General features: G+C 47.5%; 1 protein-coding gene across 1 annotated transcript in view; it reads right to left on the bottom strand.

The window, feature by feature from the left end:
* The window catches only part of LOC139262248 (intelectin-1a-like), a 43,246-nt gene that overhangs the window by 17,928 nt on the left and 12,228 nt on the right, over positions 1 to 13,090 (bottom strand). Inside the window, exon 5 of the mRNA XM_070877392.1 lies at positions 1,397 to 1,644. Coding sequence (XP_070733493.1) covers positions 1,397 to 1,644 — 248 coding nt within the window. The remainder of the gene's footprint in view (positions 1 to 1,396; positions 1,645 to 13,090) is intronic.

Here is a 13,090-nt window from a genome sequence, read left to right as displayed (position 1 = left end):
AAAAGTAGCGGCAGGCACTAATCATTCTCTCCACCAACGATATTCAGCTTTAGCGCTCCAAGAGGGAAGTGGAGCACGAAATCAAGCTCTAACCACTTCTCTTAGTGTGCCAAGGTCCGAGAGTGAGGTGGAAGCGGCAAAGCGCAGAACAATTTTGAGCACATTGGTAACGGCATGAGAGGCTGCTTCCCTCGCGTAAAGGGCAGGATCAGTGATGCTGCACAAGCTCATTGTTGGCAGTTCTGTTTTTCAAGGTGACCTGCGCGACTGCCATTACAGCCCCAAACACTCACACAGTGGAGGCCTTGGATATCTTGCACTGGTTAAACATGAAAAGCTTTGCGCAGTGACCAGACTGGTGAAAATAATAAAGGTTGCGCTAACTGGAAAACTTTCCCTTAAATTACCACTCCCCAATTGGCCAGCCATGTACACAATGCCTCCTCTTCCTGGGGTTGTCGACATGAGGCGTTACAGCAGGGGGCGAGAGTTAATTTTACATCCGGGACGATAACGGAGCGTAGCGCACTTTATGACATGATGATCAGTGAGGCACTAGAGGCCCAGGCACTACGGGTTAGCACCAGCGCTAAACCAGCACTGAAGTTCATGGGCATTGCTGCATTCGCCGCGTCCGGTCGCTAACCCCTTCGTGTTCCGTTAGCGCCCCAACCAGGCACTAACGGGTGGCACTAAACTACCAAATTTCTAGTCCTAATAATGTCAACATTAAAACCCCCCTGCCCTCCCTTAGCCCACCCATTTAATTGTCAATCTCACTTGGATTTGCCACTTGCTCACACAGCTAGCTATCATCAGCAAATTAGATATTGGTACAAGGATAACTCTTCCCCATTCAACTTGTTAATAGTGTGAACAGCAAGTGGTTCTTATGAAACTTTACTTATTACTAACTCCCAGGAGGGGTTCAATTTGTCTTCTACCTTCAATTGATCATAAACACAATTCGTTAATAATTTGCGAGCCTTGATCTTCTTCAGAAGACTCCTAAGTCCAGTGTTAGAACATGAGGAAGTCCCATTCTGGTTATTTAGCAGGCAGAGTGGGCTGAGGGCAGCACTCACCAATCACATCGTCATCTCACGGAGTCAAATAGGAGGGACTTCTCTGCACAATATCTGTCAACCATCAATCAACCAGGCAACAAAAGGCAAGATACCACAATATCTTCCCTCACACGGCTGCAAATTGAACGGGGCAGTTCAGTAGATGTCCTTTCTCTTTAATTACAAGCTACACTCAGCTCCTCCAGTTAGACTTCTCCTTCTTTGCACATTTGTCTTAATTGCCTCAGCTCTGGTCAGTGCTCCATTAGCCCCAGTCACGACAAACCATGCATTCTTTTAAGCAAAGACATGTCACAAAAGTTCATCACCTTCAAATCGTCACTTGTCGCTCCCTCTGTTGAACCAAATGTTACACTGTTGGACCATGACCCGTCTCCTGCCGGACGTCGAGCATCATTCCCTTGTTGGCTGGACCAGCGGTCCCCAGTGGTGCATTTCCCGTACATGTTGTTCTCGTGGACGCTTGCGACAAGAGTCCAACCACCGCCATTGGTGGTCATGTCACAGAAGGCCTGATAGAGTAAGCCATCTTTGGTGCTCAACATCTGGATACCATCTGTGGTAAGGAGTATAATATAAGGTAAATCAATTGAATCAGAGAGTTGGAGAACAGCAGTGTCTCTGTACATGAAGGGTTTGGAACCACTACCACAACTGGAAGGATATATTGGGCTCGATTTCCCTGTATTGTGCCTGGGTGTATTGGATCACCTTGAGGACAATCAGGTGGAGGGGATTGAATGCAGGTAATGGTGATCATTCGATATTCAATGAATGTCAGTCAGAGGCTACTCATAATAAAGAACTTGTATTTATATAGCGCCTTTCAAACTCAAGAGTGTCTCAACAACAACAACAACAACAACTTGTATTTATATAGCGCCTTTTAGGTAGTGAAACGTCCCAATGCGCTTCACAGTAGTATTATGTGATAAAATTTGAAATCGAGCCGTATAAGTAGAAATTAGCGCAGGTGACCAAAGGCTTGGTCAAAGAGGTTTGTTTTAAGGAGCATCTTGAAGAAGGAAAGAGCGATAGAGAGGCAGGCTGGTTGAGGCAGCAAGTTCCACAGCTTGGGGCCTAGGTAACAGAAGGCACGACCACCAATGGTTGAGCGATTATAAGCAGGGATGCACGAGGGCAGAATTACAGGAGCGCAGACATCTCGTGGGTTGTGGGGCTGGAGGAGATTACAGAGATAGGGAGGGGCAAGGCCATGGAGAGATTAGAAAATAAGAATGAGAATTTTGAAACTGAAGTGTTGCTGAACCAGAAGCCAATGTCGGTCAGCGAGCACAGGGGTGATTGAGGGAGCGGGCAGCTGAGTTTTGGATCACCTCTAGTTTACATAGGGTAGAATGTGGGAGGCCAGTCAGGAGTGCGTTGGTGTAGAGGTAACAAAGGCATGGATGAGGGCTTCTGCAGCAGATGAGCTGAGGCAAGGGCGGAGACGGGTGATGTTACGGAGGTGGAAAGAGGCGGTCTTAGTTATGCTGAGGATATGTGGTCAAAAGCTAATTTCCAGGTTAAATATGACCACAAGGTTGCGAACAGTCTGGTTCAGCCTCAGACAGGAGTTGGGGAGCCACGGAGTCAGTATCTCGGGAACGGAGTTTGTGGTGGGGACCGAAAATAATGGCTTCGGTCTTCCCAATATTCAATTGGAGAACATTTCTGCTCATACAGAACTGGATGTTGGATGAGCAATATGACAAGTTAGAGATCGTGGATGGGTCGAGAGAAGTGGCAGTGAGGTAGAGCTGGGTGTTATCAGCGTACATGTGGAAACTGAGGCTGTGTTTCCGGATGATGTCACCAAGAGGCAAAGTAGATGAGAAACACTCCACAGCTAATGTAAGTTTAATCACTATTGTACTGTTGGGAACAATTATATCGAGGTCAGCGATCACCCCTGCTTGATTTTCCTCTATGCACTGTACCCACCCGATCCAATAAATCCCAACGCAGCAACAGGAAACTCTATCCCATTACTTTATTTTTCTTTGCACCTTCCTATTTTCTGCTAAATTTGCCTCTCCCAATGTCAGACTCTGCTCTTGGGTTGTGGTTCCATGGGCAGCAACTCTGTGCTTCTTCACTGAAGTTCCCATTCTCAGGGTATTTTTCAGACTTTGTAGTACTGGCGGGGAGCTCGCTGGTGTGTACCACATCTTTAAATTAAGGCTCGGAAGCATTGCACACTGCGCCCGTGCTGATTTCTGACACCCGCTTCCAGCACTCGCGTCTCCCACCACCAGAGTGAAGTCCAAACATCAGCTGCTTTTAATCGTGGGACCTCAGCAGCACAGTGCAACCTCTCTCCTTTTTTGTCATCCTTAGAGACACAATAAGGTCACATGATAAAGACAGGAGGAACCCAACTAACTTTATCCTTCACCAAGCTGGAGACGGCCCCTGTGAGACCCTCTGGAGATGGCCCCTGTGAGACCCTCACAGCCACTCTGGTCTACACTCATCTACAATGCTCTCACTTCATGAATAAAACATGATAGAGTTTGGGCTTTGCGGGTAATCGAGAGAAAGGACATTTCTCCTTATTTCCCGACCGGATTCATTAATAACAATCTTGTATTAACTGCCTCTAGTTTTGGAATCTCCCGCAAGGGGAAACATTCACTTCACAACTACCCTGACCAACCCATTCATAATGTTAAAGATCGCGATCAGGTCACCTCTAGGTCTTTGCTTTTCAAATAAAATCCCCAACTTGTTCAATCATTCCCGGTAGCTGTAATCTCTCAGTTCTGGTACCCTCTTGTAAATCTTTTTTGAACTTTTTCCAGTACTATGAAGTCATTTTTCTAGCATGGAGACCAGAACGGAGCACAGTGCTCCAGTGGCCTGACCAGGGTCCGATACAAGTTCAGCATAACTCCAGTACTTCTGAATTCTATACCCCGAGAAATAAATCCCAGTGCTTTGTTAGCATTTGAATTGCTTTGCTGACATGTGATGCTGCTTTTAATGATTTGTTCACCTGTATCTCTAGATCCCTTTTGATATTCTACCCCATTGAGTTTCTTATTTTAAAAGGTGTCGGTGATATTTCTATTTTCCCAGCAGAGTGCATCACCTCACAGTGATCTATATTAGAGTTTATTTGCCACTTAGCTGCCTAAGTTTTCTAAAGCCTTTTATTTTGTTGCATTCTCCCTCAGTATTAGCTATACTCACAGTTTGGTATCATCTGCAAATTGTGATATTGGGTTACTTATTCCTGAAACCAAATTATTGCTGTAAATTATGAATGACAGTGGTCCCAGCACTGATCCTTGTGGGACACTGCTTTCTACCTTCCTCCAATCTGATTGACGACTCTCTGCTTTCTATTTTTTAGCCAATTTGCTATCCATTTGTCCTCAGCCTCCACATGCTGTAAGCTTTGTCATGAGCCCGAATTCCTCCCGTTTCTCTGTAAGTTTGAGACAACTATTCACCATTTTAAATGTAGTATCTCCAAATTTGCGGATGACACTAAGTTGGGTGGCAGTGTGAGCTGCGAGGAGGATGCTGTGAGGCTGCAGAGCGACTTGGATAGGTTAGGTGAGTGGGCAAATGCATGGCAGATGAAGTATAATGTGGATAAATGTGAGGTTATCCACTTTGGTGGTAAAAACAGAGAGACAGACTATTATCTGAATGGTGACAGATTAGGAAAAGGGGAGGTGCAAAGAGACCTGGGTGTCATGGTACATCAGTCATTGAAGGTTGGCATGCATGTGCAGCAGGCGGTTAAGAAAGCAAATGGCATGTTGGCCTTCATAGCAAGGGGATTTGAGTACAGGGGCAGGGAGGTGTTGCTACAGTTGTACAGGGCATTGGTGAGGCCACACCTGGAGTATTGTGTACAGTTTTGGTCTCCTAACCTGAGGAAGGACATTCTTGCTATTGAGGGAGTGCTGCAAAGGTTCACCAGACTGATTCCCGGGATGGCGGGACTGACCTATCAAGAAAGACTGGATCAACTGGGCTTGTATTCACTGGAGTTCAGAAGAATGAGAGGGGACCTCATAGAAACATATAAAATTCTGACGGGGTTAGACAGGTTAGATGCAGGAAGAATGTTCCCAATGTTGGGGAAGTCCAGAACCAGGGGTCACAGTCTAAGGATAAGGGGTAAGCCATTTAGGACCGAGATGCGGAGGAACTTCTTCACCCAGAGAGTGGTGAACCTGTGGAATTCTCTACCACAGAAAGTTGTTGAGGCCAATTCACTAAATATATTCAAAAAGGAGTTAGATGAGGTCCTTACTGCTAGGGGGATCAAGGGGTATGGCGAGAAAGCAGGAATGGGGTACTGAAGTTGAATGTTCAGCCATGAACTCATTGAATGGCGGTGCAGGCTAGAAGGGCCGAATGGCCTACTCCTGCACCTATTTTCTATGTTTCTATGTTTCTTCTCTTGCTGCCATTTTCTAAACGTAATTCTAAGTTTAAATAGATGATTCATGAAATATTTCTGATTCAGCTCCACTTCGACTATGTTGAAACATAACCTGGACGGACACTTCGGTGCCACACTGAGCAAATGTTGTATTGTGAGATAGTTACAGGGAGGCGAGGTGGGTGTGAGTGAGGTCGAGGATACAGAGGCCCTGACGACCTTACTGACAGGACCTCAGTTACATATTTAGCTGCGTTTCCCACCCGGCTGATGGATAGGGGGAAGACCAGCAGCAAGAGGCCACAGCCGTGGGCCCTTGGGAATGGTCTCGGGAAGTCAGCGACGCCGACAGCCGTAACATTGGGTGAAGCCTGAGATTGGGAGGGGGAGGGGCCCAGGATCGGGATGGGGAGAGCCCCAGTGTCATGTATTCAACTATCATTGTAATTCATGTATAAACTGACCTAAGTTGTACACTGTGAGAACACTGACCACTAGGTGGTGAACTTGTGGGAGACACTGCTAACCTGGACTTTCATGTATCCACTCATCTTCTTCATTTCAGTGCTGGCTGATCAAAGTTACTGGTCACAGAGTGACCTTCCCTCTAGTATGGGCCTCGTGTGCATTTGTTTTGTATAGTAAGTAGCTAATATTGGCGACGAGAAACTGGGACTTAAACCATGTGAGCATGGCCACTAACAGCACAGACGAGAGGTACTGTGTTGGTGATGATTGGGACGACTTTATTGAGAGACTACAGCAAAGTTTCGTCACTAAGGAATGGCTGGGACAGGATTCGGCCGACAAACGCAGGGCTCATCTCCTGATGGTTTGTGGATCCAGGACGTACTCCCTGATGAAGGACCTTCTAGTGCCAGAGAAGCCAGCGGACAAGACTTTTGAAGAGCTCAGTAAGTTGCTCGGGGAATACTTTAAACCGGCGAGTAGCATGCACATGGCGAGACACCGGTTTTACACTCACCGTCGGTGAGAAGGGCAAAGCGTTCCAGATTTCGTGGCAGACCTCCGGTGACTGGCGAGCCTATGTAATTCCCAGATGAATGCAGAGCAGAGATGCTGCAAGATATTTTCATTGAGGGCATTGGGCACGCTGGAGTTTTCAGGAAACTGATTGAGACCAAAGACTTGACCCTGGAATGGGCGGCTTTGATGGCCCAGACATTTATCTCAGGGGAGGAAGAGACCAGAATGAAGTTTGACAAAAATCTTGGCTTAAATGCAGCAAATGGACAGGGAGTCAACGCGACACACAGTTCTCCAGGCAGACAGGGGCAATCGGACATGTCCGAGCAGATAGTCGAACCCAAAGGGGGAATTCAGCAGAGACAATGGCAAGCTGAACGACGATTCATGCCATCGCAAGGGACAATGCGGCCAGTAATGGGGCCATCAACACCTGTCAATGGTGCGTTTAAGGACAGTTACAGAGAAAGTCAGAGACGATCGACTGGTAATGGACCTTTTGTTTCCAACAATGGCTCATGTTGGAGGTATGGAGGTAAACACACAGCCAGATCTTGCAGGTGGCAGCAATATACCTGCAGAAACTGCAACGTCAGCGGTCACTTGGCGCGTATGTGCAGGAACCCTGCAGCCAGGTTGATGTACGAGGAGGACAGGCCTGATGTAAGCCCTACGAGGCCAAATGGACACTGGGGGAACTCGCTGGAAGCTGAAGTTCAGCGAGTTCATGTGGAGAGCATATACAGTTCATACACCAGGACGCCACCGATAATGATGAAAGTGCTCCTCAATTGCATCCTAGTATCAATGGAGCTAGACACGACGGCCAGCCAATCCCTGATGAGTATCAAACAGTTCGACAAGTTGTGGGCATCCAAGGCCAGGAGGCCAAAATTATTGCCGATTGACGCACAGCTTTGGACATATACAAAGGAGATCATTCCGGTGCTAGGCAGCGCCACGGTAGTCGTGACCCACAAAGATTCGGAGAACAGGTTGCCACTCTGGATTGTCCCGGGGGACGGTCCCGCACTACTGGGGAGGAGTTGGCTTGCTGTCATGAACTGGAAATGGGGCGATGTCAATGCAATTTCTTCTGTGGAGCGAGTATCATGCTCACAGGTCCTGGACAAATTTGACTCACTATTTCAACCCGGCATTGGCACTTTCATGGGGACCAAGGTAGTGATTCACATAAACTCGGACGCCAGGCCAGTACACCACAAGGCCAGAGCGGTGCCGTATGTGATGCGGGAAATGATAAAAGGCGAATTGGACCGCCTGCTGAGGGAAGGCATCATCTCGCCAGTCAAATTCAGTGACTGGGTGATCCCGATTGTGCCGGTGCTCAAGGCGGATTGGTCGGTCAGGATATGTGGTGATTACAAAGCCACCATCAATCGAGTGTCACTCCAAGACCAGTACCCGCTACCGAGAACAGAGGACCTCTTTGCGACGCTATCCAGTGGCAAATCTTTTTCAAAATTGGACCTGATCTCAGCATACATGACCCAGGAGCTCGTGAATGAGTCGAAGAAGCTGACAACCATCACGACACACAAGAGGTTGTTTGAGTACAACAGATGTCCATTCGGGATTCGCTCAGCCGCCGCGATCTTTCAATGAAACATGGAAAGTCTCCTCAAGTCGATTCCAAGGCCGATGGTTTTTCAAGCGACATTCTCATCACGGGTTGTGATACTGAAGAACACCTCCACAACCTGGAGGAGGTGCTACGCAGACTGGACCAGGTAGGTCTGCAACTGAAAAAGGCGAAGTGCGTCTTCCTAGTTCCAGAGATAGAATTCCTGGGGATGAGGGTAGCAGCAGATGGGATCAAACATACCGCGTCCAAAACGGAAGCGATCCAGAGAGCACCCAGACCCCGTAACACAACGGAGCTGCATTCGCTCCTGGGGCTCCTGAACTATTTTGGTAACTTTCTTCCCAAATTGAGCACGCTGTTAAAGCCGCTACACATGCTCCTACGCAAAGGTCGCGATTGGGTCTGGGGGGACAGCCAGGAAAGGGCTTTTGATAGAGCACGCAATTTGTTATGCTCCAACAATCTGTAAACGTTATATGATCCATGTAAGAAACTTGTTTTAACGTGCAATGCGACGTCCTATGGGGTCGGGCGTGTGTTGCAGTATGTTAATGCCAAGGGTCAGTTACAGCCGGTAGTTTATGCCTCCAGAAGTCTGTCCCAGGCAGAAAGGGGCTATGGGATGGTAGAAAAGGAAGTGCTTGCATGTGTATATGCAGTAAAAAAAATGCACCGGACCTGTTTGGCAGGAAATTTGAGCTGGAGACAGATCACAAACCCCTAACGTCCCTTTTGGCCAACAACAAGGCCATAAATGCAAATGCATCGGCCCGTGTACAGAGGTGGGCACTCACGGTCGCCACCTATGACTACATTATTAAGATGGAGAGTGACAAAGTTAATTCGGAAACTAGGGTCCTGAACTTAAGGAAAGGTAACTTCGACGGTATGAGACGTGAATTGGCTAGAATAGACTGGCAAAGGATACTCAAAGGGTTGACAGTGGATAAGCAGTGGCAAACATTTAAAGATCACATGGATGAACTTCAGCAATTGTTCATCCCTGTCTGGAGTAAAAATAAAACTGGGAAGGTGGCTCAACCATGGCTAACAAAGGAAATTAAGGATAGTGTTAAAGCCAAGGAAGAGGCATATAAATTGGCTAGAAAAAGCAACAAACCTGAGGACTGGGAGGAATATAGAATTCAACAGAGGAGGACTAAGGGTTTAATTAGGAGGGGGAAAATAGAGTACAAGAGGAAGCTTGCAGGGAATATAAAAGCTGACTACAAAAGCTTCTCTAAATATGTGAAGAGAAAAAGATTAATAAAAACAAACGTAGGTCCCTTGCAATTGGATTCAGGTGAATTTATAATGGAGAACAAAGAAATGGCAGACCAATTGAACCAATACTGCGGTGCTGTCTTCACGAAGGAAGATACAAATAATCTTCCAAAGGTACTAGGAGACAGTGGGTCTAGTGAGAAGGAGGAACTGAAGGATATCTTTATTAGGCGGGAAATTGTGTTAGAGAAATTGATGCGATTGAAGGCCGATAAATCCCCGGGGCCTGATTGTCTGCATCACAGAGTACTCAAGGAAGTGGCCCTGGAAATAGTGGATGCATTGGTGATCATTTTCCAACAGTCTATCGACTCTGGATCAGTTCCTATGGACTGGAGGGTAGCTAATGTAACACCACTTTTTTAAAAAGGAGGGAGAGAGTAAATGGGTAATTATAGACTGGTTAGCCTGACATCAGTAGTGGGGAAAATGTTGGAATCAATCATTAAGGATGAAATAGCAGTGCATTTGGAAAGCAGTGTCAGGATTGGACCAAGTCAGTATGGATTTATGAAAGGGAAATCATGCTTGATGAATCTTCTGGAATTTTTTGAGGATGTAACTAGCAGAGTGGATAAGGGAGAACCAGTGGATGTGGTGTATTTGGATTTTCAAAAGGCTTTTGACAAGGTCCCGCACAAGAGATTGGTGTGCAAAATCAAAGCACATGGTATTGGGGGTAATATACTGACGTGGATAGGGAACTGGTTGGCAGACAGGAAGCAGAGAGTCGGGATAAACGGGTCCTTTTCAGAATGGCAGGCAGTGACTAGTGGAGTGCCGCAGGGCTCAGTGCTGGGACCCCAGCTATTTACAGTATACTTTATAACGATTTAGATGAAGGAATAGAGTGTAATATCTCCAAGTTCGCAGACGACACTAAACTGTATGGCAGTGTGAGCTGTGAAGAGGACACTAAAATGCTACAGGGTGACTTGGACACGTTAGGTGAGTGGGCAAATACATGGCAGATGCAGTATAATGTGGATAAATGTGAGGTTATCCATTTTGGTGGAAAAACAAGAAGGCAGAATATTATCTGAATGGCGGCAGACTAGGAAAAGGGGAGGTGCAACGAGATCTGGGTGTCATGGTTCATCAGTCATTGAAAGTGGGCACGCAGGTACAGCAGGCGGTAAAGAAGACAAATGGTATGTTGGCCTTCATAGCTAGAGGATTTGAATATAGAAGCAGGGAGGTCTTAATGCAATTGTACAGGGCCTTACTGAGGCATCACCTGGAATATTGTGTTCAGTTTTGGTATCCTAGTCTTGCTATTGAGGGAGTGCAGCGGAGCTTCACCAGACTGATTCGAGGGATGGCTGGGCTGTCATATGAGGAGAGACTGGATCAACTGGGCCTTTATTCACTGGAGTTTAGAAGGATGAGAAGGGATCTCATAGAAACATATAAGATTCTGACGGGACTGAACAGAACAGATGCGGGAAGAATATTTCCGATGTTGGGGAAGTCCAGAACCAGAGGACATAGTCTTAGGATAAGGGGTAGACCATTAGGACTGAGATGAGGAGAAACTTCTTCACTCAGAGAGTTGTTAACCTGTGGAATTCCCTGCCACAGAGAGTTATTGATGCCAGTTCACTGGATATATTCAAGAGGGAGCTAGATATGGCCCTTACGGTTAAGGGGATCAAGGGGTATGGAGAGAAAGCAGGAAAGGGCTATTGAAAGAATGATCAGCCATGATCTTATTGAATGGCATTGCAGGCTCGAAGGGCCGAATGGCCTACTCGTGCATCTATTTTCTATATTTCTATGTTACACAATTCGGCACAGACCGGGCACTTAAAACTGCGCCAATGCACTCAGCAGGTTCCCACTAGCCACCACCGAGGGGGCAACGAATCATGCTGCTGAGATGGTCATGGCTGTTGAAGCTTTCGAAAGCGAAGGCTCACCCGTGACAGCCCATCAGATCAAAGCCTAGACAAATAGAGACCCGCTACTGTCATTAGTTCGGAAATGTGTCCCGAATGGGGACTGGGCAGCCACGTACGGGGCATGCCATAAGGAATTTAAACCATTTCACAGGCACAAGGAGGAACTCTCGATTCAGGCTGGTTGCCTACTATGGGGAAACCGAGTAGTCTTGCCCCAGATGTGCAGAGAGGCATACATCCGAGAACTCCACAATGAGCACCCGGGCATTGTCATGATGAAGGCAATTGCCAGGTCACACGTTTGGTGGCCAGGGATAGATGCAGACCTGGAACTTTGTGTTCGCAGGTGCAACACGTGTGCCCAGCTGGGCAATGCACCCAGGGAAGCCCCCCTCAGCCCCTGGTCCTGGCCCGCCAAGCCATGGTCACGCATCAATGTGGACTATGCAGGTCCTTTCGTGGGTAAAATGTTTTTGGTTATAGTAGACGCCTACTCCAAATGGATCGAGTGTGATATTCTTAATTCAAGCACATCCTCTACCGCGATGGACAGTCTATGGGCAATGTACGCCACCCATGGTCTACCGGACGTCTTGATCAGCGACAATGGCCCGTGTTTTACAAGCATTGAATTCCAGGACGTCATGGCAGGAAATGATATCAACCATGTCAGGACGGCACCGTTCAAGCCGGGCTCAAACGGCCAGGCGGAACGAGCAGTGCAGATAATCAAACAAGGGATGCTTAGATTCCAAGGGGGTTCCCTACAAAGCCACTTATCACGCCTCTTGTTGGCCAATAGATCCCGACCATACAGAGCTGCTAATGAAAAGGACGCTCAAAACCAGGTTATCCCTTATACACCCCACTATGAAATAAATTGTTGAGAGTAGGCGCCGGTCACAATGTGACTACCATGACGGGAATGCGAGGGCACGATGTATTGATGTCAATGATCCTGTCTTTGTTCTCAACTACGCTGCAGGGCCCAAATGGCTTGCAGGCACTGAGATTGCCAAAGAGAGGAATAGGATTCTGGTAGTTAAACTTACCAATGAACAAATCTGCCGCAAACACGTGGATCAAACAAAAAGGAGGTTCAGCAACCCCATAGAAGAAGCAGAGCAAGAACTCTTTGTCGAGTTCACTCCACCACAGGTGACCGAACACTGGAACCAAGTGGAGGAGAGCCCAGTCACCGTGGGCAGTCCGGACAGGCCTGAGGCACCGCAAACAATAGACACTCAGGCCAGCGCCCAACAACCGGAGCCCCAACTCAGGCGCTCTACAAGGGAGTGTAAACCACCAGAGAGACTTAACCTGTGATCCCAATAAGACTTTGTGGGGGAGGTGATGTCATGTATTCAACTATCATTGTAATCTACGAATAAACTGAACTAAGTTGTACACCATGAGAACACTGACCACTAGGTGGTGAACTTGTGAGAGACACTCTTAACCTGGACATTCAGATATAAAAGGGGAAGCTCCAACCATCTTCTTCACTTCAGTGCTGGAATAAAGGTTACTTGTCACAGAGTGATCTTCTCTCTGGTATGGGCCTCGTGTGCATTTGTACTGTATAGTAAGGACCTAATACCCAGGATCGGGAGGGGGAGAGGCCCAGGATCGGGAGGAGGAGAGGCCCAGGATCGGGAATGATAGAGGCCCAGGATCGGGAGGGGGAGAGGCCCAGGATCGGGAGGGGGAGAGTCCCGTGGTTGGGAGGGAGAGAGAAAGGGAGGAGACCAAAGGCTTCCTTGAGGGGCTGTGGGAGGTGATGCAAACCTGATCCCCCTGGCCCACTTGCACTGTGGGA

This window comes from Pristiophorus japonicus, chromosome 4 (genome assembly GCF_044704955.1).
Source record: "Pristiophorus japonicus isolate sPriJap1 chromosome 4, sPriJap1.hap1, whole genome shotgun sequence".
Taxonomy (NCBI): Eukaryota; Metazoa; Chordata; class Chondrichthyes; family Pristiophoridae; genus Pristiophorus; species Pristiophorus japonicus.
Note: the sequence above shows the minus strand (reverse complement) of the source record. Positions and strands in the feature narration are given on the sequence as shown.